Source organism: Grammomys surdaster, unplaced genomic scaffold (genome assembly GCF_004785775.1).
Source record: "Grammomys surdaster isolate TR1022 unplaced genomic scaffold, NIH_TR_1.0 140, whole genome shotgun sequence".
In the NCBI taxonomy this organism is placed as follows: Eukaryota; Metazoa; Chordata; class Mammalia; order Rodentia; family Muridae; genus Grammomys; species Grammomys surdaster.
Window position 1 is genome coordinate 2,706,043 of NW_021604598.1, and position 27,253 is coordinate 2,733,295.

The 27,253-nt window shown below is 49.8% G+C and overlaps 1 protein-coding gene across 2 annotated transcripts; it reads left to right on the plus strand.

Moving 5' to 3' along the window:
- Positions 1 to 1,047: 1,047 nt before the first annotated feature.
- Ldlr (low density lipoprotein receptor) lies at positions 1,048 to 27,253 on the plus strand. 2 transcript variants are annotated; one of them, XM_028763822.1, is made up of 18 exons: positions 1,048 to 1,313; positions 9,327 to 9,449; positions 10,068 to 10,190; positions 11,064 to 11,447; positions 12,888 to 13,010; positions 15,085 to 15,207; positions 15,740 to 15,859; positions 16,621 to 16,746; positions 17,104 to 17,275; positions 17,367 to 17,594; positions 19,361 to 19,479; positions 19,825 to 19,964; positions 20,652 to 20,793; positions 20,985 to 21,137; positions 22,695 to 22,868; positions 23,353 to 23,430; positions 24,505 to 24,662; positions 25,416 to 27,253. In XM_028763822.1, the coding sequence occupies exons 1-18, from the start codon at positions 1,247 to 1,249 to the stop codon at positions 25,449 to 25,451; spliced, it is 2,589 nt and encodes an 862-aa protein (XP_028619655.1). In that variant the 5' UTR covers positions 1,048 to 1,246; the 3' UTR covers positions 25,452 to 27,253. The 2 variants fall into 2 exon arrangements, with proteins under 2 accessions (XP_028619655.1, XP_028619656.1); XM_028763823.1 differs by lacking the exon at positions 1,048 to 1,313 and adding an exon at positions 7,040 to 7,076.

The window sequence follows — 27,253 nt, forward strand, 5'->3', positions numbered from 1 at the left end:
CCCATATGTCCTGTTCTCTTTCTTTCCTGTCTCAGCTTTCAGCCTCTTGTTCCTTGTTTTGTATTATCTGTTTAGGTTTTTTATTACTGCATGTGACACGGCATGGTACGAATGTGCAGGTCACAGGAATGAGTTCTCTCTTTTCATGTGGGTCCTCGGGTTTGAACAAAGGTCCTCGGGCTTGGCTGCACACACTAAGCCAACTCACTAGCCACGGTTTTTTCTTTTGCTGGGAGATAGGCATGGAATCTGAGGCCCTTTTAACAAATCCCAAGAGCCTTTGATTCTTCAAAGCTTCTCCGAGGCAGCCTTATGGTTTAGTCCTCCAGTGTCAATAGAGGGGGGAAAAGCCACATTTGGTTGTCTTTACTTCAAATAATTGTTCTAACTACTGGGTCCTACCCCCCAAGCTAAGTAATGTTTCTTTTTTCTAATTAATTAATGAAGAAGGGTGCATGAGGAAGTTAGAGGACAATTTGCTGGAGCTGGTTCTCTCTCCTTCCAGTATGTGGATCTCAGGAATCAAACTCAGGTCTCACCCACTGTGCCAACTCGCCCACTCACCGTCATTAGCACTTCTGGTTGACTTTGCTTTCCTTGGTGAGCACTGTTTATGGACGGATGCGGATAACCATCTAAAACTTGCAACTGTACTTGGGTCAGAAATCTATGTGCCCGTTCTTAGGAGAGCAAACGCTGCAGAAAGTGTGTGTGTGTGTGTGTGTGTGTGTGTGTGGATGGGGGCTTCCCATACTTCTGTTTTCCTTTGAGGGTGAAAAGGAAAGCGTCAGAAGGCGACCCAGGGTGTGGAAGGACGTGGGTGGCCCCTTGAACACTAAGACAGCAACATCTGCAGCTAAGCGTCTGGGAAGCTGGTGAAATTCTGAGGGAGGAACTTGAGGAACTTCCCACTGCTACGGGAGCTTCAGGGGTTAAAGAGCCGATGTCACATCGGCCGTTCCAAGCTCCTCCCCGCGCAGTGAGGTGAAGATTTTTGAAAATCACCCCACTGCAGACTCCTCCCCCGCTTGGAAACCTCGCCCCTAGTGCTGGGAATGACTCTGGCCGCACGCGGGTAGTCACCGCCGACCGAGTGCGGCGTAGATTTGCAGCCGGGACACCGTGGGGCTTGCAACCCTGAGTTCGCAGCAGAGACACCGTGGGGCCCGTGATCCCGAGTTTGCAGCGACAGCGGGAACATTTCGGGGTCTGTGATCTGAGTGGGGACGCGACGCAGAGGCTGAGGATGAGCACCGCGGATCTGATGCTGCGCTGGGCCATCGCCCTGTTCTTGGCTGTAGCTGGAGTTGCAGGTAAGGCTTGCTCCAGGAGCCTGCCCAGGGTCAGGGGGAGATGCCCTGAACTTGGGGAGCCCCAAGTGGTTTTCTTTTGGGACGAGAAATAGAGAAATAGAATCACTCGTGCGAACTTGGGATGATGTCCTTCCCACGTGGCTGGAGAGAGCTGTTTTGGAAATACGGTGCCAGAGTTGCAGGGAGTCAGAGTGGGTTTGGGGGAGACGGGTGTGTGCTCTCCCGAGTCAGCAGTGTTCTTCAGAGATATGTGTGAGGGAGTCCAAAAGGAGGGCTCCCATCATTCGTTTTAAGGACTGGGGAGACCCAGGCCCCGCTGCTCAACTTTGGGGTCGCTAGTCGTTGGTACAGGACTTAGGGGGTCTCCACGGCAGCACTCAAACCGGGCTGCCGCCGCGAGCCCGAAAACTGTACTCTAACCCCACCTCCCACCGCATCCCCGAGCTTCTATTGGGTACAGCCGGAACAGGCGAGCCTCGAGCCACTCCCCTCGCCCAATGGAGGAAGAGGATGAGGTGCAGGGGCGTGGCTTGCTTGAGCCTCCAGGGTGGGGTGGCACTACACATCCAGGCCCGCCGGGTCCTCCTATGTGAGTCTCTGCCTAGTCTCCACTTCCCTGGTCAGATTTTCAGGTGTGCCTCTGGCAACCCAGACCCCGGTAGCCGAGACCATCGGCCGAAGAGGGCCAAAGGACCTGGCAAGGACTCTTGCTGGCCTGGTTTGTCTCCACTCTCTGAATGTTGGAATGGGCTGCCCTGTAAAGTGGACTTTCGTTTTAGGAGAGGTGTTGGAATTTGGACAGGAAGTTAGATGGTGTTATAGTCTCATTCACAATTTCTTTGCAGCACTGGGGATTGAACTCAGAACCTGGGACAAATGCTCCTCCTCTCCTTCACTTTATAGACAGGGTCTCATGTAGCCGAGGCTGGCCTATAAGTCACTATATAGTCTAGAATGACTTTAAGCTCCTAATTCTCCTTACTCAGCTCGAGAGCGCTGGGATGAAAAGCGTGTGCCACCATGCCTGATTTGGAGATACCGTGGATAGAACCTGGGGCCATGCGTGGGATGCAGGATGTTACTGTTTTTCTTGCAGTCAGTCTGGCTGGCACAAGAACATTTTAATTGCTTTTTCCCCCTCAGAACCCGTTTAGGTTGTGACCCCGCAGGAGCCTGGAAGGAGTCCCCTTCAGTTAGCCTTGAGTGGCTATTGACTATACAATCCCTGGGGGTGCTTCCTTGAGACAGCCTGGCCGCTGGGCATCCTGAGGCACACCTTTAATCTTAGCACTGGGAAGGCCGAGGCAGGTGGATCCCTGTGAGTTCCAGAACAGTCAGGACTATACTGTGAACCCCTGACTCACAGACAGAGAGAGGGGTGGGCTGGGGAGGAAAGAGAGAGTGCATGAGAGCTCCAGGTTGAACACTGAGGCAAACACTCAGCCATCCTGTTATAATTGCTGACAAGGCTAGACCAGATATCTGGATTGCTGACCAGGCTAGACCAGATACCCTGCTCACCTTGTATTTCACCCATCATTGCCTTTTATAACAAAAAGAAAAAAAGAATCATTTCCCAAAGTCTCGAGAAAGAGCTGAAGCTCTCCCATCTCACGGGAAGGCCAGAGGCCCTGCACTGGCCTTCCTGACTCTGGCATCCCTGTCACTCTCATGCTCATAGCAATGACGACGACTACGGCTTGCTCTAGGTTAAGCTTCCGTGCTTTGACTGGACGATGTCTGTTGCTCGAGAGCAGATGTGGGGGCTGGGTGATTGCTCAGTTGGTGACACGGCCAGATGTGTGGCAACCTGAAATGACCATGCTGGGAGGATCTCTGGGCTTGAGGGTGAGATCTGGGTGCAGTGAGGAGGAGGAGGAACACTGAGGAAGCCACTCAGCTCGGACACACACACACACACACACACACACACACACGGAGCCAGCAGTCGATGTGAGTGAGGGGTGTCAGATATGCCAGAGGTCTGTCTAACACGAGGAGAGTACAGGTCTGCAAGCACTGTTAGCAGGCCGTGGGCACGTTCGTTTGTCTTTGTCACATTTCTTGCTGAGTAAAACTGGTAAACCTGGATAAGGCTGGATTTTTTTTTCTCTTGTTCTTTTCATTTTTTAATTTTTGGGGAGACAGTGTCTCAGTCTGTAGCCCAGGCTGTCCTGGAATTCACTATGAAGTCCAGGCTGGCCTTGTGGCAGTTCATCTGTGCCAGCTTCTCTCCTCTCTCCTCTCTCTCTCCTCTCTCTCTCTCTCTCCCTCCCTCCCCCCCCCCCTCTCTCTCTCTCCCTTCCTTCCTTCCTTTCTTTCTTTCTGTTTTTTTTTTTTTTTAGTAGGGTCTCACTGTACAGCTCAGGCTAACCCTGCCTCTGACTCCTGAGCTCTCTCTGGGAGCCTCTCTCCTGAGCACCCCTGAGATTACAAAACTGGAGGGCAGTGCCCCTGGCTCTGGCTCTGGTTCTTATTTCCCTGGTTCCAACTGATAAGGCTCTAGCCTCCTCTGCTTGGCTCCCGGGCCATGCTTTTGATGCTCCTCTCCTTTCTGCCGTAATTACAGCATCTGCACCCTCGGGGCATGGGGAGCAAATCAGCTTTGGTTGCTAAGAGTGGAGTTGATCAACCCGATGGGGAAAGCAGGGGTTGGCTGTCCCTAGATGGAACTCATCTTAGACTTGCTGGCAAGGCTGGCGAGCACTTTCTCTCCTGAGCCACCTCGGTGCCTGCCGGAGAACCTTGAAGTAGTAAAACAGATGCTTTGGAGGATTTACTAACAAACCTGCTTAGGCAATGCTGTTACCCACAGTAAAATAGGCACAGCCTGTGCCGTCACTGGGGGTGAGAGCATACTGACCAGGATGGTTAGAAATGTTGATGCGGTCCCTGATGTTGAGGGCTACTGTGAAAACACTTTTGTAAATGTTTGTTCACCAGGATTGACCTCCAATTGGGCTTCGTTCCCATAACAACAGGGGACAGCCCTGACTTAGAACCAGCCATTAGGCCCCTCCCTGCATCAAAAGACATGCCTCTAATGGACAGCGCAAAGGAGGGCTCAGGGTGCCAACTGTCATTAAGTTCTGGCCCACCATTCAGTCTTTATTAGGAGAAGGATAATTTTGGCAGGTGGACAAGATGACCCTGATCGACAGTCTTTAGAAAAGAACACTGTATTTAAAAATAATTCTAGGGGCCGGGCAGTGGTGGCGTACGCCTTTGATCCCAGCACTTGGGAGGCAGAGGCAGGTGGATTTCTGAGTTCGAGGCCAGCCTGGTTTACAGAGTGAGTTCCAGGACAGCCAGGGCTATACAGAGAAACCCTGTCTCAAAAAACCAAAAAAAAAAAAAATAATAATAATAATTCTGGCAATATCTTTGTAACTATCATCTGCCCAAGGGATTAGATCGTCAGTCCCCTGCGTCTGTTTAAATTGCTCAAAGTGTAAACTAGAGTCAAGACCTAAGAGAGATTTAAGGATGACAGTGTGTGTGGAACTTATGAGCCTAAGGTCTACACAAACTTAACATTCTGTTTGAGGCTGGTTCCCTTTTGTGCATTAGCCAGACAATCACTACCTATTAGTAGAGGGTTTTCCCTGCATTAATCTCCACATGGTTACAGTAACTTCTCACTAGGAGGGCTCCCCAGCATGGCCCTCCTTTATGTTTTAGAAGGATCTCCGTATATCACCCAGCTGGCATGGAAGTTACCATGTAGCCCAGGCTGGTCTTGATCTCACTGTAACCCTCCTGCCTCAGCATCTGGAATGCAGGGATTACAGGTGAAAGCTAACACACCTGACTACGGGCTTGCTTTTGTTGGTATGGGTGGAGCCTGAAATCCCCTGTGTGCCAGGCAAGCCTTCCACTGACAGCATTTTAACCTCCTTTATTTTGGTTTATTATCTTTTTGTTTTGTTTTGTTGAGACAGAGATTCTCTGTGTAGTCCTGGCTGTCCTGGAACTCACTTTGTAGACCAGGCTGGCCTGAAACTCATGGAGATCCTCCTGCCTCTGCCTCCCAAGTGCTGGGATTAAAAGTCTGTGCCACCAGTCAAGGCTTATTTTGGTTTCTTTGCATGCCATCTGTCCTCAGTTTGGGAAAGAAAACAGTGGCTGAGTGTTTGGCACACCCCTGTCATTCTATCAGGAGAAAGAGAGAGAGAGAGAGCACTTAGAAAGCACTGACCATCTTATTTGTGCGTGGGAAACAGGACTGAGTAATTCCTTGTAGCTGGCATTGCTACTTTGTGGGTTCTTCTTTCTTCCACCCTCCTCCACCCTTAAAACCCCCTAACACTAGATAGGAGAGAAAAGGGGACAGGGGGAAAGGGGGCAACATTATTCCTAGGCTACTTCCTGCTGATTAGGGGCACCGAGTTCCTTGGGGCAAGTCTGATTCTTGCTGTTAGGATATCTAATTTCTTGTTTCTTCTTTGCTCACTACTTAATGAGTCAACTATGACCGACAGTAACCAATCAACAACCCACCCTGCCTTTCTGGGCCCGAGCAGTCACATGCCCTCTGAAAAGTCTCCAGAACTCCAAATGTCACACAGTCACAGAAACTACCTGGTGCTGGCAAAATCACAGCCCTGCTAGAGCACGAAGCAAATCCTCATCAGCTACTGTGGACAGTCTGAAGCAGCCTCATATCCCACACCTGGGATTAAAATGAAAACATATTCATAGAATATTTCTGTGTTTTTCAAGGAAACCACAACTCCGGAATTGTCACTACCCTTTCCCCTTTTCAGTTTCTGTGGCCTTGTTCATGACTCGTCATTCGTGACGCTCGAGATCTGAGGGCCAAGGCTGCGAGGTGTGTGTTCTTCGAGGTGTGTGTGTGCCGACTGGTCTTTTACTTGATTTTATTTGTCCATCGTCTTGGCTGTCCTGGAACTCACTGTGTAGATCAGGCTGGCCACGAACTCACAGAGATCGCCTGCCTCCCAAGCGTTGCGGTTCAAAGTGTGCACACCACACTTGGCTTGGTTTTACATTTTTACAATGATATCTTTGTTTGTTCTGTGTATGTGTGGGCTTCAGGGAACACCGGGCAGAACAGGTTTCGTCCTTCTGTCGTCAAGCTCAGACAGGTGGTGGCCAGTCCTCTACCCCAGAGCCACTCTGCAGGCCTTCTTTATTTCTTCTGTTTGCTTGAGACAGGGTCTCCCTTGTATAACCAAGGCTGACCTGGAATTTTCCATTAGCCAAGGTTATGCTCAAACTTGTAGAAGACTTCTTGCCTCTGCCAAAGGGTCCCTGGGATAACAGGTGTGCACCCCCAATCATTACTAACTTTTTGTTTGTTTGGTTTTTGTTCTTGAGCCAGGGTCTTGCCATGGAACCCTGGCTGCAGCCAGGTAGTAATCCTCCTGCCTCCAGCGCCTGAGTGACAGGCATGGCAGGCTTGTACCACCTTGCCTGGTTGATGCGGTGCTGGGGGTGTACCCTGGCTTCGTGCCTGCTGGGCAGATGCTCTGCCACCTGAGCCCCACCAGCTTTGGGTGTGGCTGGTATTTCCACACCTACATCCTGATTTGTGTGTCATTCAAGTGAGAGTGTGAATCAGTGACCTGTCACCAAGCTTCGGGCGATGGGGTGACACTCCCTTGCTCTTCTCTGCCACTGCCCCTCTGACCTTCCTTCTGTAACAACCCAGCCACTCCTGGAATTCTCGCGGCCTCGTTCATCACCTTCCACCATCACAGAGAAGCTGATGAGTCATTTCCTTTGCTGCCCAGATGCTGGGTGAGTGAGTCACCTGGTCGGGTCAGCAGCTGGGCCAGAGAGTATTGTAGGCCTGTGAATGGGGAATGGGGTGGTACACGCCTTTAATCCAAATCCTTGAGAGTTCCAGGCCAGCCAGAGTTACTCAGTGCCACACTGTTTAAGGGGGGGAAAAAAACAGAAAGAATTAAAGTGTAGCTAAGCAGGGTGCTGGGACATGAGAGGGGGTCACCGGAAAAGCAGAGGGAACCCCTGGGGTGTGGAATTTCAGTTACTGAAACTTCCGTTTCATGAAGCTGGATGGTGGTGGGTGGCACAAGGGAGGCAGGGGCAGGTGGATTTCTGAGTTCAAGTCCAGTCAGTTGCAGGACAGCCAAAGAGCTACACAAAGAAACTCTGTTTCAGAAGAAAACAAAAGCAGGAAAGGATGCTCCTGCAGAGAATTCTTGCAGAGGGTGGTGCTGGTGCTGGTGGGGATACGGAGGGTGGAGCCCCACCCTCTCAGAGGAAAGGGGAAGCGGGGGTAGAGGGAGGGACTTTGGGAGGAGACACTGGGAGGGGGTAGCATTTGGGATATAAATAAATAGCATTAAGCCACCACCCCACACCTTTAATCCCAGCACTTGGGAGGCAGAGGCAGGTGGATTTCTGAGTTCGAGAGTTCGAGGCTAGCCTGGTCTACAGAGTCAGTTCCAGGACAGCCAGGGCTACACAGAGAAACCCTGTCTTGAAAATAAAAAAAAAAAAAATTAAAAATAATAAAAATTTTAAAAATTGGCCAGGCATGGTGACCCATACATTAATTATTTTTTCAATTGGAAATCATTTTTTTTTCCATGCAGTGTGTTCTGGTTGTGGTTTCCTCTCCCTCATGTCCTCCCAGATCCTGCCTCTCCCCCATGAGTGAGCATATCATTCATTCTCTCTCTCTCTCTCTCTCTCTTTCTCTCTCTCTCTCTTTAGAAACCAAACAGGCAAAAATAAATAATCAAATGAGAATAAAACAAAATGAACAGAAAAAAGAAAAAGAAAGAGCAAAGGAAACATGCATACTCAAGGCACACATACATGCAAAGTCTATTAAAACACATAATTAATTGGAAACCATAAAATACAAGCAAGAGACCAGTGAGATTAAGGGGGGGAAAAGAAGAAAAGCCTAAAGAAAATGGGTAATAAATCTCTCCCAAACCATGGCTGAGTTCCTTTTGTGTTGGCCGTTTACTGCTGTGTGGTTTGTGTGCTCAGTCAGACTCCACTGGAGAAAACTAATTTTTCTTTTGTAAGCAGTTGACAGTTGGAGACAGTGTCTGAGTTAGGGCTGGGGTCTCATGTCCCGTTCCCCTCTCAGGGCTGAGACCCCCTCTGGCTTGGACCTGTGTAGATCCTGTGAGTGTTGTCACGGATGTCTGCGTGTTCACGGGTGTCAGTCCGGTTGTGTCCAGAGGCCTTGCTTTATCAGCCTCCTCCACCCTCTCGCTCTTACAACTGTTCTGGCTCCTTTCATAGGATGGGTTCCCTAAGCCCTGAGGTGAGAGACTTAGTCCTGATTTAGTACTGAATGTTCCAAGGCCAGCAGTTAACAACACAGGAACATACTTTTTCATAGCCAGTAAATACAATAGTTGTGGGTCACCCCAACACAGCTGTGACTCTCTGTGTGTGTTTCCATCTGCGGCAGGAGGAAGCTTCCCTGGTGATGACTGAGCAGGGCACTGATCTATGAATGTAGCAGAATGTCATTAGCTCCATGCCCTTTCTAGTTTCAGGTTCTTAGCCGTGGTAACTGTCAGACACCGGTTCCACCTCATGACGATCTGAGAGCTGTTGGTTACTTGGTACAGTTTCTGTGCCAATGTTGTACCAGTATATCAGGGGATCAGGTGACCTGTACTTTAATCTCAATACCCAGGAGACAGAGGCAGGCAGATCTCTGTGAGACCAAAGCCATCCTGTTCTATATAAAGTTCAAGGCCAGCCAAAGCTACTCGGAGGGACCCCCGTCTCAAAATAAATTTTAAAAATGATTAACAAATTAAATGTGATACTTCTTTTTATACTTTTTATTCAACAGCCCAGATGTCAGTATTAACATCTGACAGATTTCCGCTTTGTGTTTATTTGTTGGTCCTCAGCTGCCCTCTCGGGTGCAGCAGACTTCCCTGGCTATGCTGGGTACATTTGCCATCTCTGTTGCCTTCTCTGGTTAGCTGATGCAGCCATCTTTGCATTCTGCTGTTGACCCACCTTCCTTTCCTTCTGCTCTTGCAGCAGAAGAGTCATGTAGCAGGAAGGAGTTCCAGTGTACAGATGGACAATGCATCGCCAGCAAGTGGGTGTGTGACGGCAGCCCCGAGTGCACAGACGGCTCCGATGAGTCCCCTGAGACATGCAGTAAGTCCCCTTTATTTGTTGATGGTGTAGAAGAACCCATGGCCTTGCACATTCTAGGCAGGGGCCCTTCCATTGAGCCAAGTCCCCAACCCTCACTGGGGCTCTACTGCTGTGCCGAGAGCCAGTGTTCTTGACCAGGTTTGTATCCTGCCAGAGTAGCCCGGGAATGGTAAGTTCAGTCATAAATTTGAAGAAGGCTCAGAGTGACCATACCTAATCCACACATCCAAAATCCAAAGTATTTTGTACACTGTGATGGTGGGTTTGGAAGGTTTCACACCTGACTCACGCTGTGACTTACAGTCACAGCACTAGCCCACTAAAAGTGCTGTATGTAACCTTCTTACGGGGCTGTTGAGATGAGTGAGCTCTGGGTGCTTGTGGCCAACCTTCATGACATGAGTTTGATCCCTGGAACCCATAGGGTAGAAGGCGAGAATGAACTCCTGAGTGTTGTCCTGTGACCACCACATGTGCCATGGCTGCATATACACACACGCACACACATACACTGCGCACGCACACACACTGCGCACGCACACATGCACACACGAGGAAGATGGAACTGGTCTAACCAAATCATATTCCTTTTGAGTGACAGCTCCTCTTTTTCCCTAGTGTCTGTCACCTGTCAATCCAATGAATTCAGCTGCGGAGGCCGTGTCAGCCGATGCATTCCTGACTCCTGGAGATGTGATGGACGGGGAGACTGTGAAAATGACTCAGACGAACAAGGCTGTCGTAAGTGTTGCTCAGACCCCGTGTGTGTGTGTGTGTGTGTGTGTGTGTGTGTACATGCCTGTGTGTGCACACATTTGAGTGTGCACCTGTGTGTGACCATGTGTGTGTGTGTGAGCGTGTGCACGAGTGCCTGTGTATGTGTGCATGTGTACTGGCCCTTCTTACACTAAAGAGAACCCCAGGGACCCTGGGACGTAACAGCCATGAGGCTTTGTCACCTGAGTTCTGGTGTGTGGTTACTCCTATGACTTTAATCCCACCTTGAGAGATGATGCCTCCTCTCAAGACCATCAGAAGCATTTATTGAGGTGGGAAGCCCCAATGGCTGTCGCTAGGCCACGTGTGCAGGCTGTTTCCCTGCCTTAAGTGCCCATGTTGGCCAGGGAGGCTGAACTGTGCTAGGAATCGAATCAGAGCTGATTTACTAGATGCCAAAGTGCTTATCAGCTGTGTGTGATGTCACACCACTTACGTGCAGACCCATTCTTAAGGCCCACAGTGGACACGTGAATATTATCTATGTATAATGTGGGTTTCCCCATACCTACATAGGCTCAATAGAGTGTAATTTATACATTTAGCAAGGTAAGCAATTCACAACGCAACCTAAAGCCCGAAGAAGTGCCTCGACCCCAATGAGGGGCCCTGGTACTGAACTGGCTTGATACTTGACCATAGGAATGAGGCAACCGAGGCCGAGAAGGGTGTGTCGTGGCTTCCTGGGCCCTTGCGTACTACCACCATGGCTCTGCAAGGCTCTGCTAAGTGGGTTGGGTGTCTCTGAAGCACAGGATCCTGTCCGTGAATAGGCTGGTGTGTGGTGGTGTGAGCCATGGCATGACAGGGTACTGTCCTCCTTGTGCATTCCCTTAGCCCCCAAGACGTGCTCCCTGGATGAATTCCACTGCCAGGATGGCAAGTGCATTTCTCAGCAGTTCGTGTGTGATGGAGACCGAGATTGCCTGGACGGCTCTGACGAGGCCCACTGCGAGGCCTCCACTTGTGGCCCTGCCCACTTCCGCTGCAACTCATCAGCGTGCATCCCCAGCCTGTGGGCCTGCGACGCGGATGTGGACTGTGACGATGGCTCGGATGAGTGGCCACAGAACTGCGGGGGCCGAGACACGGCCTCCGAACGGGTCAGCGGCCCCTGCTCCTCCCTCGAGTTCCACTGTGGCAGTAGTGAGTGTATCCATCGCAGCTGGGTCTGTGACGGCACGGCCGACTGCAAGGACAAGTCGGATGAGGAAAACTGCGGTAAGGCCCTGGGGAGGAGGGATGGATGAACGGCTCCCCAGGCCCTGCTTGGGGAGCTTTGGGGCTTAGACTGCCCAGAAAGGAAGTTGATTTGTTTTGGGTGAGGGGTTGGTTGGGTGGGTGGAACACCTGCTGCCAGAGCATGAAGTTCTGAGTTCGAATCTCCAGCAGTACAGCCATACTCAAGCTTGTAACTCCAGTGCCGTGGGATGTGAGACAGGGGCATGTCTGGAGCTGGCTGTCTGCCAGTCTGGTTCCCAGTACATTGAGAGATCCTGGCTCAGGGGGAGAAGGAGGAGTCAAAAGGTACAGGAGGACATACTTGCATGTACACACATACTGCACACATACTGTGTAATAAAATTTTAAAAATTTACCAAAGATAAGGGCTAGGTATGATGGCACACACCTTTAGAAGCAGGTGGATCTCTGTGAGTTGAAGGGCAGCCTAGTCTACATAGTTAATTCTTGGAAAACCAGGGCCTTGTAGAGAGAACCTGTCTCAAAAACCAAAGGAAATTAATTTAAAAAAAAAAAAAAAACAAAAACAAAGGGCTGGAGAGATGGCTCAGTGGTTAAGAGCACTGACTACTCTTCCAGAGGTCCTGAGTTCAATTCCCAGCAACCACATGGTGGCTCACAACCATCTGTGATGGAATCTAATGGCCTCTTCTGTTGTGTCTGAAGACAGCTACGATGTACTCATATACATAAAATAAATTTAAAAAAATCTTAAAAAAAAAATCAACCAAAGATGGGTTAGAAAATATTTTTTCTTTCTTTGGAAGAATGAATTTTTAAGAGAACCAAGTCTGTGGTTCACTTACTAAGTATCTTAGTTTTCTGTTGCTGTGGGCCGTGACCAAGGCAACTTATAGGAGAGAGAGTTTAGTGAGGCTTACAGTTTCAGGGGTGAGTCCATGACCATCATGGCAGCAGACAGCCAGGCGTGGTGCTGTAGCTGAGGGCTTACATCTGACCCACAAGCAGGAGGCAGAGAGAGTGCTAACTGGGAAGGGTGAGAATCCTTTAAAACCTCGAAGCCTGCTCCTAGCTACAATCCTCCTCCAATAAGGCCACACCTCTTAATCCTTCCCGAATAGTTCCACCAACTGGGGGCCAAGTATTTAAACTCGTGAGCTGCTTGGGGGCTGTTCTCATTCAAACCACCACACCACACATGCATGTGTCCCAGGTTCCAATCCCCTATGTGATTTATTTAAAAAACAAAATCATTGGTATACATGACATAGATGTGTGGAAACCTACCCAGAGGTCAGAGGGCAGCTTCCAACAGTGAGCTCTCACCAGCCACTATGAAGAGTCTAGGGACTGAGCTCAGGATTTTGAGCTTGCAGAGCCATCTTGCCAGCCCTCTAACTGTAGCTAAGCAGAGTGGTTTATTGGTGCTTCCTGTGACTGTCATCCTGTCCTCTCCAGCGGTGACCACCTGCCGACCTGATGAATTCCAGTGTGCGGATGGCTCCTGCATTCACGGTAGCCGTCAATGTGACCATGAACATGACTGCAAGGACATGAGTGACGAGCTTGGCTGCGTCAACGGTAACTGTTGTTCCTCACCGGTTCTGGTTCTGTCTTTTCAGTGCCTTGCTGTTTATAAGCATTTCTGTAAAGTTGGGGTACTGCTGGTCTGGGGGTGTTCAGGCCCCCAGGAGGCATATTTTCTTTTTGTTTGTTTGCTTGAATGTTTTTTGAGATAGGGTTTCTCTGTGTAGTCCTGTCTTTCCTGGACTTGCTGTGTAGTCCAGGCTGGCCTTGAACTCACAGAGATCCATCACCCAGGATCAGCTGTGGGTTTTTTGTTTTTTGTTTTGTTTTGTTTTGTTTTGAGAGTTACTTGCCCCCTCTGAAGCTCCTTCCACTTAGCTGATTGCAAAATGGAGTCCCTTGCTTTGGTACTTTGATTTATTTATTTCTGAGACGGGTTCTCATGTAGTCCAGGCTGGTCTCAAACTCCTTATGTAGCTGAGGCTGCCCCACCTCCCAAATGGTGGGATCATGGACGCACGCACACCGCTATGCTCAGTTTATGCTGGAGATCCAATCCAGAGCTTCATGCTTGACACGTGAGCGCTGTAGTCCTTGTGGAAGCCGCTCTGTCCTTGAGACCTTAGTGATATATATTCAATCCAATTCCATGAAAAGAACATTCTAGAGCCGATGAGAGCTGTTTCCTTCCTACTGCCATGAGTGTCCAGAGATCTGAGTGTTCTGAGACCAATCTCACTTCTTCTGACCTGGTGACACTTTCTTTCCACCTCACTGACCTGCAAGTTGGAAAAATCACATAACATAAAATGATGTGGTCTGGGGCCGAGCCATTGGTAGAACGCTTGCCTCGGATGCGCCTGTGTGGTGACAACACCTGTAACCCTAGCGTTTGGGAGGTGCAGGCAGGGGGTCAAGTCCAGCCTTGCTTACACGCTGAATTTGAGAGCAGCTCTCACAAAAGAGAGAGAGAGAGAGAGAGAGAGAGAGAGAAAAGAAAACCTCCTTTTTCTTTTCTTTCTTTCTTTCTTTCTTTCTTTCTTTCTTTCTTTCTTTTTTTTTTTTTTTTGGTTTTTTGAGACAGGGTTTCTCTGTGTAGCTCTGGCTGTCCTGGAACTCACTCTGTAGACCATGCTGACCTCGAACTTAGAAATCCACCTGCCTCTGCCTCCCAAGTGCTGGGATTAAAGGCATGCGCCACCACCGCCCGGCCTCCTTTTTCTTTTTTAAACATTATATTTTTGCTGCTTTTTAAAAAGATTTATTTATTTATTTCATATATATAAGTACACACCGGAAAAAGGCATCAGATCCCATTACAGATGGGTGTGAGCCACCATGTGCGTGCTGGGAATTGAACTCGGGACCTCTGAAAAAGCAGACAGTGCTCTTAACCACTGAGCCATCTCTCTAGCCCCTGGTGTTTGTTCTTTTGTGTTGAACTCAGGGCTTCCCATTGCTAGGATAAGAGTTACTTGTAGTTTTTAACTGCATAGTGCCGTGCTGGGCATGGTGGAACAGGCCCACAATCCCAGCAATCCAGAGCCTGAGGTAGGAGGCACACAGACCTGCAGCCAGCCGGGACCACACTGAGACCTCTACCTAAGAAGCCCAATTCAACCTAAAATTCACGTCTCTACAGCGGTAGCTTAACTCTCTCTCCAAGACTTGTTTGCTCATGCAGAGTCTAAACAAACTCTGTTCCGTTAAACATTAACTTTCTGTCTGCCTGCCTTGAGCTCCCAGCAACCTGTCCCCAGGGGCTCAGCTACTGAGCATGTGTTTATGCACACAAGGCCCTGGGTCTCCTACACAGAGAAACAAACAAATAAACACCACCAGGAAACTCTATACAGCAGGCATGGTGGGACAACTCTGTAATCCCAGTATTTGGGAGCTGAGGCAGGAGGGTCTCCTTAAATTCCAGTGTCTTGAACTACAGTTCAAGGCCAGCAGGCTACAAACTGAGACTCTGGGCAGGGCTACCCCATCAGATGCCCCCTGGCCCTCACTGGGGAGCTGTAGGCAGGGGTTGTACCACTGAGCCACATACTCGAGCTCTGAAGGGTCATTTTAGGCAAACCCTTGCAGCTCAGGCCCTCCTGACTATTCTCCTTGCCTCTCTCAGTGACACAGTGCGATGGCCCCAACAAGTTCAAGTGCCACAGTGGGGAGTGCATCAGCTTGGACAAAGTGTGTGACTCTGCCCGGGACTGCCGTGACTGGTCAGATGAGCCCATCAGGGAATGCAGTGAGTGTTGGGGAGCTGGGCAGAGCGGCGTTTGGGGAGCCAGGCATGGCATCAGCATGTAGTCACCGTGGGGCTGTGAGCCCAGCTAGCACCCCCCACCCCCGGCATTCAAAAGGTTTGCTACACGTCATAGACATGACAGAGCTTTGGCTCCAGGGCAGGACCGGCATGAGGGTGCTGGGAGATGAGGCCCTGGCACGTATATAAATATGTTCTTGGGCTGGAGACGGCTTAGCAATTACGAGCACTAGCTGTTCTCCCAGTGGATTCAAGTTTGGTTCCCAGCACCTAAGTCAGGTGGCTCAGAATTTCCTGTAACCCTAGCTACAGGGGATCCGTCTCCTGGCCTCCACGGCCTCTGAGGACATCTGGATTCATGACTCACATGCAGACACATTCATGCACATGATTAAAAATAATGAAAACGAATTATCTTCAAGGTGTTTTTGCAAAGACAGTGCCATGACGTGCTGTCTCCAGTGGGAAGTGTAAGGCCCTAGAACAGCCACTTTGCTTTTTCCACCCCACACAGAGACCAACGAGTGTTTGGACAACAATGGTGGCTGTTCCCACATCTGCAAGGACCTCAAGATTGGCTCTGAGTGCCTGTGTCCCAGCGGCTTCCGGCTGGTGGACGACCACCAATGTGAAGGTGAGTCTGCAGCACAGCCAGCCACCCAGTGAACCTGTGCCTCAGTTTCCCCATGTGCTCAGTGGGCAGGAGTGCAGGCCCCACTTCTTAGGGCTATTAGGAGAGTTCCAGGGGTGAACACTGAGTACTGGCCTGACTGTTAGGAACTAAGTGGATCACTGGCAGTCCTGCCTTTTGGGGTCCTCATCAAGATCAGGGTTCTGGCTAGAGCGTGGGCTCGGTTGCTGGAACTCTTACCTCACAGGCAGCAAGCTCTGGGCTCTGTCCCAGCACGTCACAAACCTAACTGGTGGCCCACACAGGTAATTTTAACATTTGGGATATGATAGCAATAGGAACAGAAGTTCAAGGTCTTCTGTGTAGCAAGTTCAAGGCCAGCCTGGGCTGTGTGAGATGTCTCAGAAAAAAAAAGAGTTCACATTTGATGTGAAACACCTTTAATCCCAGTGCTTGAGAGACAGAGACGGGCAGATTTTTGAGTTCAAGGCCAGGGTTGTCTCCATAGCGAGTTCACTACCAGGGCTACATACAAAGATCAACCATAAATAAATAACAGAAAAACAACCAAAAATGGAAGAAAATAAAGAAGGACAGGATAGGTAGATGGAAGAGTCCCGCTGCTCACTGGAGGTGAATGGCAGGGTCAGCATCCTGTGAGGGTGGCTTCCCTCAGCCACTGGAGGATACATGTTTCGTTCTCCTGTCACCCTGTAGAAAGGGTTCCTCTCCTAGACAAAACCCTTTCTCTGTCACACACACAGATATTGACGAGTGTCAGGAGCCGGACACCTGCAGCCAGCTCTGTGTGAACCTGGAAGGCAGCTACAAGTGCGAGTGCCGGGCCGGCTTCTACATGGACCCTCACACCAGGGTCTGCAAGGCTGTGGGTGAGTGCTGGGAGGCTGGGAGGGGGTTGGGTGGCTCCTCCTTGGGGCTCAGAACTGTTAAGCCATTCCCTAGTTGAGTATGGCAGCTCTCTAGGATTCTGGCTGGTGGGCAAGCTGTTCATTGGGAACCTGGAGACACCACCTTCTCCCATATCTATCCTTCCTAGAACTCTGTCCTGCCTCACATCCGGACAGGGAGGGAGATGGGGGGAGGTACAAAGTGTGTCCCAAGCCTCTGTTACCTCCCTAGTTACTCTTACTAGAGACATGGGTTTCGGGGACTCAGTAGGCAGAGTTCTGTCTGGCATACATGAAGCCCTGGCTTCAGTTCCCTCACCACCCTGCATGCCTTTCCAGGCTCTATAGGCTATCTGCTCTTCACTAACCGCCATGAGGTACGGAAGATGACCCTGGACCGCAGCGAGTATACCAGCCTGATCTCCAACCTGAAGAATGTGGTGGCCTTGGACACTGAGGTGGCCAACAATAGAATCTATTGGTCTGACTTGTCTCAAAAAAAGATCTACAGGTAAGCTGCAGCCCTGTCACCCTTTTGACCACCTGTCCCCTAGTGAGGCCCAGACCCCAGGCTCTAATGAGATTCCTTTCTTCTGCCTCAGCGCCCTGATGGACCAGGCCCCTAGCTTGGCCTATGACGCCGTCATCAGTGGGGACCTGCATGCCCCTGACGGGCTGGCAGTAGACTGGGTCCATGGCAACATCTACTGGACGGATTCAGTCCTGGGCAGTGTTTCTGTGGCTGACACCAAGGGCGTAAAGCGGAAGACGCTGTTCCAAGAGACAGGGTCCAGACCCAGAGCCATTGTAGTGGACCCTGTGCATGGGGGGTGAGTGTCCTCAGAGCTGAACAAGACGATGAACCAAGGTGGGGGACCCCGAGCTGGGCTCAGGAGAATGTGAGGTGGTTGAGGTGGTCCCCAGCTGCAGGGACGACAGTGAAGTAGAGGCTGGGGGTGTTGGTGAAAGACCAAGGAAGCAGCACAGTGGCTCGGACCTAAAATCCCAGCCCTGGGGAGGTTGAGTTACAGGCTAGCTTGGGTTGCAAACAATCAGAATTGCTGGTTTAGCAAGGGTCCAAGGGTTCTGATGCCTCTGGCCTCATCAGGCATGGCACACAGGTACACACATACATAGACATAATTAAAAATTAGAAGGTTTGGGGGTGGGGCACTGCTGGACATGGTGGCTACACAGAAACAGGGTTTCTCTGTGTAGCCCTGGCTGTCCTGAAACTATCTTTATAGACCAGGCTGGCCTTGAACTCAGAAATCTGCCTGCCTCTGCCTACCAAGAGCTAGGATAAAGGGTGTGAACCACCATTGCCTGGCAAAATAAAACCTTAAAAAGAAACAAAACCAAACCTGACTCAGTGAATAAAGCCTTCAAGGCTGACAACCTGTGTTTAATCCCAGGGACACATACAGTCAAAGGAGAAAACCAAACCCTTCCCCCAATGTTGTATGAGTGCCTACACACATGTGTGCATGCAATGGGTAAATAAATGTTAAATAAGGGTGCTGGGGTGTGGTTCTCTTGGTAGAGTGCTTTTGTAACTGCATGAAGTCCTGGATTCTGCCTCTGAACCACCTAACACATGTGTGGTCATGTGTTCTGGTGACAGAGCTAACATGTCCTGGAAGCCCACTACCTAGTGAGTCGACACTCTGTCACAAACAAACCGTGTCCTAGTCGAGGGAAGTGGCACAGTGGTGGAGTGCCTTCCTAGCATGCAGGAGGCTCTGGGTTCCATCCCCAGTACAAGAAGGAAAGGAACGAACTGGGCTTAGTGGCATACGGCTTTAGATGCTAACCACTTAATTTTGTACCCAAATTTCTAGGACAGGCTTCTAAGGACTTTTCAGGAATCAGTTCTCTCCTTCCTCCATGTAAATTCCAGAGATTGAACTCAGGTTGTCAGGCTTGGCAGCAAGTACCTTTGCTGGCTAAGCCATCTTGCTGGCCCACGGAAGGCATTCCTGAGAGAGAGCGTGTTCTACCATCCACCTATATCACATACATGCACACTACAGTATACAGGATGCCCATGGGGATCAGACAGGCCTATAAAATCTCTCTGCTGACTGGTCAGGGCCCGATACACAGAGCAACTTCTGAACACTATCTGTTGGGAAGCAAACCCCACCCACCGCCTGCTTCCGCCTCATACGTTCTGTCCCTGTACAGCCACACCCGTGTCCTCATAGGAGTAGTTTCATGGTGTCTGCCTGCTTCAGCCATACCTTGCACTTCGAATGCCCCAGCACCTCTGAAAGCCCGGGGGTCACTGAAGTGCATTTCCACGCCAGGCTTAACTCTAGACTTGCAGAGAGGGGCTGACCATCCAGGGTGGCAGCCCTTGACTAGGAGAACCCTGCAGAAGCTGGAGTTGGTGTTGGAGGAAGGGCGGGGCATTGAAGGGAAGGAAGATGTACTGCCATGAAAGCATGAGGCTCTGAGTTCGATCCTCATCCATGGAAGAGATGGGTGTGGTCCTGAATTGAGAACTGTTCAAGCTGACGGTTGTCGACATTAGTGGGAGCCTGCCGTCTGAGAGGCCTCATCTCTCTTCTGTTTGGTCTGTTGTCTTTCCCAGCTTCATGTACTGGACGGATTGGGGAACACCTGCCAAGATCAAGAAAGGGGGTTTGAATGGTGTAGACATCCACTCACTGGTGACCGAGGACATCCAGTGGCCAAATGGCATCACACTAGGTATATCTGAGGGGTGGTCTAGCCTGCTGGGGGTGGGCTCAATGAAGAGGCCAGAGCATATAGCTGAGGATATGTGGTTGGCATTACCCCTTCCTATGCAGCTAGAAGGGTTACTGTGTCAAGGCAGAAGCTACAATGTAGCCTCCTTCAGGTTCATGTGTAGCTCCCCGAGAGCTGCACCTTTTGCCCTAATTTAATGCCCTGAAATTTTTCTGGCATGTTTTGAAACTTTCTGTTTTGAACATTTTTGAATCTCCTAGAACATACTGGAATATTTAGGCAAGTTGATAATCCCATTCTCACCTCTGGCCTCTCTGTGTTTCCGTATCTGCTTGTGTGTGTTAGATCTTCTAAGTGGCCGCCTCTATTGGGTTGATTCCAAACTCCACTGTATCTCCAGCGTTGATGTCAACGGGGGCAATCGGAAAACCATTTTGGAGGATGAGAACCGGCTGGCCCACCCCTTCTCCTTGGCCATCTATGAGGTGAACCCTGGGAATGTGAGGGAGTTTGGTCTTGCCATAGGTTTGTCTTGTCCGTTCGAGCCAAGACTGGGTAAAAGTTCTTGTCTAGAGATCTAGAGAGAAATATTAGAATTACAGCTATTTCATGGAGCTGGTCTGTTTGTTTGTTTGTTTGTTTATGCTAGGAGTAGAACCCAGAGTTCATGAAGAGACTGGGCTTACCAGTAAGCCAGTATAACCTTAGTGAGCTTCAGGTTCAGTTAGAGACTGTCTCAGAAATTAAGGTGGACAGCTGGGCAGTCATGGTGCACACCTTCAATCCAGAACTCTGGGAAGCAGATGCAGGCAGATCTTTGAATTTGAGGCCAGCCTGGTCTGCAGAGCTAGTTCCAGGGCTGTTATCCAAAGAAAATCTGCCTCAAAAAAAGAAAAGAAATTAAGGCGGAAATTGATTGAAAAGACACCTGACATCAACCCGTGGCCTCCACACACATCCCACACAAGTGTGCAAAGCATATGAACACGTGTATACATATACAACACACACAGAGAAAAACGGTTAGGATGAGAGATTTTGTGTCTTTCGCTGCATTTCTACTGCAGCCAGCACTGCTTATGTTTAGAGAACCCCAGAGATTTGAGGGTGGTGGACGGTGGTCTGTGCTGTGCAGTGGCTAACAGGCTCTTCTGTACACACCACCCCTGTAGGACAAAGTGTATTGGACAGATGTCATAAACGAAGCCATTTTCAGTGCCAATCGCCTCACGGGTGCAGATGTGAATTTGATGGCTGAAAACCTCTTGTCCCCGGAGGACATTGTCCTGTTTCACAACATCACACAGCCTAGAGGTAAGCTCTGCCCCTGTCTGTCATTGCCCCAGAACTTTTTAGATTCTTCTGGCTTATTTGAAGATGGGTTCAATGCCCTTCCTGTACCCAATAATAAAAATGTCAGCCATTGCTCTAGAATTTTTCTAGTCTCTCCCAGTCATCAGATGTTATCACTTTATTCTCTATGACATCTCTCTTCTTCCTCCCAGGGGTGAACTGGTGTGAGATATCAGCCCTCCCCAATGGTGGTTGCCAGTACCTGTGCCTGCCTGCCCCACAGATAAGTGCCCACTCACCCAAATTCACCTGTGCCTGCCCAGATGGCATGCTGCTGGCCAAGGACATGAGGAGCTGCCTCACAGGTAGGGGCACAAGTCCGCAGAGGTGTAGCCATGAGCCTGCAGAGGCTGATCAGACATCCAACTAACTGTCTGGGGACTCACGAATGACGTTCTCTGTCTGTCTCAAATGAAAGTACACTTAGGGGTCTCCTTTTCTCTAAGCTCAGTGTGGAAGTAGTCTGACTTCAGACCAGGGTATCAAGTAAGAAGACCCCTTTTTGCTGATGTCATCCGAGAAAGGCTCAGTTTGGAATTGTCTCTGGTTTCTGTTGCTAAAACAGATTGCCTGAGACTGGTTAATTTATAAAGCATAGTTAATGTGGCTTCTGGTTTTGGATACGAGAGGTCTCAGACTCAAAAGTTCTCATTTTATTTATTCATTTATTTAAAGGACAATCTTTTTTTTTTTTTTTTTGGTAGGAGGGCAAGTACCACAGTATATGTGTGTGGGGGGGAGGGTGTCAGAGGGCAACTTGTAGAAGTCAGTTCTTACCGGGCGGAGGTGGCGCACGCCTTTAATCCCAGCACTTGGGAGGCAGAGACAGGCGGATTTCTGAGTTCGAGGCCAGCCTGGTCTACAGAGTGAGTTCCAGGACAGCCAGGGCTATACAGAGAAACCCTGTCTTGAAAAACCAAAAAAAAAAAAGATCTTCCTCAGGCTACATAGTATTTGAGGCCAGCCTGGGCTACATGAGACCCTGCCTCAGAAAGACAAGAGAGGGCCTGAGTTTGATCCTTAGAACCCACATGACAGAGGGAAAGAACTGACTTCTTCTTTTTTTTTTTTTTTTTTTGGTTTTTCGAGACAGGGTTTCTCTGTATAGCCCTGGCTGTCCTCGAACTTGCTCTGTAGACCAGGCTGGCTTCGAACTCAAGAGATCCTCTGAAGTTCTGGGACTAAAGGAGTGTGCCAACACTGCCCAGTGCACCTCATTCACTCTTAATCACCCCTGTAAGGTTTCACTGCCAAGCATCATACCCTACACTGAGACAGCTCTGTGAATAAAGGTGCTTCCCTACACTGATATCTTAGAACCCACTTGGTAGAAGGAGAGAACTGACTACTAGGCTGTGTTCTGACTGCCACGTGACCTTAAATCCCAGCACTCAGGAGGCAGAGGCAGGCAGATCTCTCTGAGTTTGAGGCCAGCCTGGACTATATTGTGAGTTCCAGGACAGCCAGAGCTGTCCACGATGTGACCGTGTCTCAAAAACAAACAAACAAACAAAGTTAAATAAAATAAAATCTATCATCAGTAAGAATTTGGTGGTTGGGTTTCCAATCTGTGGATTTTTGGGGTCATTCTCGCCATCTCAGGGACCAAAATGTACTCAACATTTGCAGATCAGATCTATGGTAAGAACAAGATAGCCAATACTCTGGAAACTGAGGCAGAGGGATCACAAGTTTGAGGTCCTCCTGGAATAATCCTCAGGAACAGTGTCACCAGCTACTTACCCACTTCTTTTGCTCAATTTCTGATGCTGTGGAACTTGGTGACCTGCGTTCCACCCCAAGCAGAGGTGTCAGTGGCACCCTGGCCCCTGGCACTCAGGACATGTTTATTGCCCCATCAGAAGTCAACGCTGTACTGACCACCCAGGGGACATCTGCCATTGGGTCTGCGGTCACCGCATCAGCTGCTGGGCTGCCAAAACACAAGGAGGGTCCCTCAGCTACCAGCATTTCTGGGAAGCCTGTGGACACCCCAGGGCACAGCACAGTGGAGTCGGTGACAATGTCCCACCAAGGTAATGGCCAGGCCCACCCTTCATTTCATAAGTACTACATTTTTTAAAATTACAGTGATGTATTTAGTGAGGCTGGGGAATTGGCCACTATGCCTGTGGGTCAAAGCAGCTTGTGGCAGTCTATTCTGTCATTCTTCCATGTGGGTCTTGGGATCAAACTCAGGTTAGCAAGCTTGGCAGCAAGCGCCTTTACTCACTAAGCCATCTTGCTGGTCTCACTGTGTTAAGTGTCTTAAGTTTTTGTGCAAATGTCTGGCATCTCTGGGGATCCTGGGGATACTGTCTGTCCCCTGTGGACTCTGGAGGACAGCTGCCACATGACTTTGTAGGAATCTTGGTAACAGCCTCAGGTTTCCCTGAACTTTAACAGGGTGACAGACATGTCAGGCACTCTACTTGTGTGACATGTCCTGGCACCTCCCCTCTCTGATGTCTCTCTTCTGCTGACGTCAGCTCCCTCACCTTATCATTTTCCTTACTGCAGTCCAGGGTGACATGGCTGGCAGAGGGGACGAGGAGCAGCCGCACGGCGTGGGGTTCTTGTCCATCTTCCTCCCCATTGGTAAGTGTTGGCTGCGATGCTGACATTGTGGGGCTCCTAAGACTCCATGCTTAGCCAACTGGGCCACGTCACCGTTCTGACCCCAAATGGAATACCCCTGCCTGAGGGATGCCCCTGTCTGCCTCAATCACTGCCCCTTCTCATTCATTACGAATAAGATTGAGGGGCTGGAGAGGTGGCTCAGTGGTTAAGAGCACTGACTGCTCTTCCAGAGGTCCTGAGTTCAATTCCCAGCAACCACATGGTGGCTCACTACCATCTGTAATGGGACCCGATGCCCTCTTCTGGTCTGTCCGAAGGTAGTGACAATATATTCACATACATGAAATAAATACATAAATAAATAAATCTTTTTTAAAAAAAAAGATTGCGTGCCTCTGGTGGTAGAGGTACAGAACTTAATCCTACTGGCAGAACTCTGAGTTTTTTTTAAGGCCAGCCTGGTCTACATACAGACTTCTAGACCAGCAAAGGGGGTAGGGAGTAGACAGTGGGTTTTTGTCTCAAAAAAAAATGATTGTGATTATGTGTGAAAATAAAAATCATAGTGGTGTCCGGGCAGTGGTGGCGCACGCCTATAATCCCAGCACTTGGGAGGCAGAGGCAGGCAGATTTCTGAGTTCGAGGCCAGCCTGGTCTACAGAGTGAGTTCCAGGACCGCCAGGGCTACACAGAGAAACCCTGTCTCGAAAAACCTAAAAAAAAATGGTTCATGCCTTAAATCTCAGCGCTCAAGAGGCAGAGACAAGAGTTTGAGGCCAGTCTGGTCTACAGAGTAAGTTTCAGGGCAGCCAGTGAGACCTTGTCTCAAAAAATAAAACAAACAGAGCAAAGTTGACAGAGAATCTCAAAAGGGTCAGGCTATGGAGCCCAGGCTGGTTTAGAAGTCAGTATCCTCCTGCCTCATCCCCTGAGGTGCTAGGTGCCCAGGTGAGTGCTATACTGCCCCCATCCCCTTGGTTTTTTTTTCTTTGTGTGGTAGGTGAGTATAATTTTACATTAGGAAAATATTGCTGTCACATAAAAGGGCCAGGATCTTGGGCACCCCCCTGACCAATCCCCCTCTCCCCACAGCACTGGTCGCCCTCCTTGTCTTTGGGGCCATCCTACTGTGGAGGCACTGGCGGCTGAGAAACATCAACAGCATTAACTTTGACAACCCAGTCTACCAGAAGACCACAGAGGACGAACTCCACATTTGCCGAAGCCAGGATGGCTATACCTACCCCTCAGTGAGTGTGCACTTTTGTGGGAGAGAGGAGGCATCGAACAAACTGAAGGACAGAAGTTAGGTGTGGTGGAAGGGAAGCCCAAGCCAGGGGCATGCATAGCTCAGTGGTAGAACCTTCCTAGAACTCCCCAGTGAAGGCTTAGGGTATGATCACATTAGCAGTAGCATGCTAGAGTCCATTCTCCATCCTCTGTGTCGCCATGGAACGGGAGGAGGTCTCTGGTGGTTGAACAGTATATAGAGGAAAGATTTCAAATCGTGGTGAGACTGGGCGTAATGTGTCTAAGAAGCATGAGGGAAGGCTGGAGAGATGGCTCTGTGGTTAAGAACACTGGCTGTTCTTCCAGAGGACCTGGGTTCAATTCCCAGCACCCACATGGAGGCTCACAATCGTCTGTAACTCCAGTTCCAGAAGATCTGATACCTTCTGGCCTTCACAGGCAGCAGGCACACATGTGACTTTAATGCAGACAAAACACACACACACACACACACACACACACACACGAGAAAATTAAAAAGCAGTGTGGAGGAGATACATGTGGCAAGATCAGAGAGCCTGGAAGTGAGAGAAGAGGGCATTGTGAGCCTCAGGCAAGCTCTTCACAAGAGGATTTATCCAGTCTTAGGTGTTCTGGCCGCCTCTGGTGGCTGTGCAGGGGACAGAAGGGATCCCGAGGAAGGAGGGGGTGGATTCCGGCCATGTGTTTTCCTGTTCGCCTGATTGTTTCCTGTGTTTCCGGTTTGCTGACAGAGACAGATGGTCAGCATGGAGGATGATGTGGCATGAACAGCTGTGAGAGCCATCTCCTTCCGGGACCCGTTGGCAGGCACGGGTAGGCAGGAAAGACGCTTTCTCCACACCTCCCCACCCAGCCCTCGCCCTGCCACCTCAGTGGGCTCTGTGTTGCTCAAAGCAAGATAAGAGCAAAGCTGGGCTGGGATTAAGCTCAGTGGCCTGTCTGCCCCAGGTTCTGTTTTATATATTTATTGTCTGGGGACAGAAAAAGCTGCTGGCTGTACTGGAGATGGGAGTTCTGCCTGGGATTTTTTGTTGTCTTTCTTTCCTTGGAAGAGGCTGCCCCAGAAGCTTCTGAATTCTACTTTTTTCAACACTAACGCCGAGGAGGAAGAGACCCATCCAGGTAGAGAGAAGCCTGTTGTTCTGAACATGAGACAGCAGGTACTACTGAGAAGGTCCTAGGTACCATGGCCAATCCCTAAACTCAGGACTACCTGCATTGACCTTTACCCCGAGAGCCTTCCCGCCTGACTCTGCCATCCCCATCAGAAGCCAGGAAAGTGACTTTTGACATTCAGTACTGAGCTTGCTGGATCTTGGGGCCAGCAGCTGCCAATGACTGATGCCTGCTCATGCCTTTGCCAAAACTTCACCTGTTCCTGGAGGGACAAGCCTGAGTCGCCATTCCCTCCTAATATTTATGAAGTGCCTGAGACGTCTGGTTGCCTTGCTCAGGAATCCTGGCCTGTGCTGTCTAAGCACCCTGCTGCTCAGGGGTGGCCACGAAGACCTCCGTCCCGTGCCCAGCCCCAGTTTTCTGTGTGAGGCTTGCACTTCTCTCTGCGCACTTTTCCCGTTCCGGGTTGGGCACCCACGTGGTCCACGTTTGTACTCTTAGGTTGCACTGTTTGGTGGTGTGTTGGATGGACCCTCAGGCCAGAAGTGGCCCTGAATCACTCACTACAGAAGATGATTGCCAGGCTCCGAGCAGCCTTCCATTGCGGCCTTCAGTACTGGGTGGAACTCAGGGCCTCTGTTTTGTTTTGTTTGTTTGTTTACTTTAAACCTCTGCCAGGTAGTTTCTGATTCTGCACAACATTTGTTCAGCTCCTCTGGTATCAATGACTGAACATGTGTTTCTCACAGAGCCTTCCAGCCTGGGCTACACAATAAGACACTGATTCAGAATGGAAAAATGGGAGAGGGGGGTGTGGGGAGGGATACATGTGTGGTTTTTCAGCCCTTAATCAGCCGGCCAGATATGGTGGCACTTGGCTTTAATCCTATGACTTTATAGGCTGAGGCAGGCACGTCTGAGGTCCAAGCCAGCCTGGGCTACCTAAAAACCAAAAGAAATCCCATAACCCAGGCTATTTGGGGTTACTTGGAAGAATACTTAGAAATTGCCACAGATTTGTCACACAGGTAACCTAAGACAGTGGCAGCCTTGCTTGGATTCCTGGGTTGCTCCACCTGTCTGCTGGACATGAGGCCGTACTGCCCAGCCCACTAAGACACTTGTAAAGGAGCTCTTCATGGTGCCAGTGGCACCTGGCTCAGTTTTCATTCTGTATATCCAAGGATATCACGCATATGTATTAAATCTATTTATTTTTGCAAACCCTGATTGCTGCACTTGTTGGTGACATTCCTCCAGGTTAGGCTGGGGTGATAGATACTCTGGGATGCTCTGTGTACAAAGATTATTTGAATGGACTGATCTCAGGCCTATCCTGTATGTTGCTTTGAGCAGGTGGGAATTGCTTTGAAACCCTTGTTCAGATAGATGTTTTTATAGGCTGAAAATGACTTACTGTGATGGATTAAATTCTTTTTTGGGAACTTTGTCA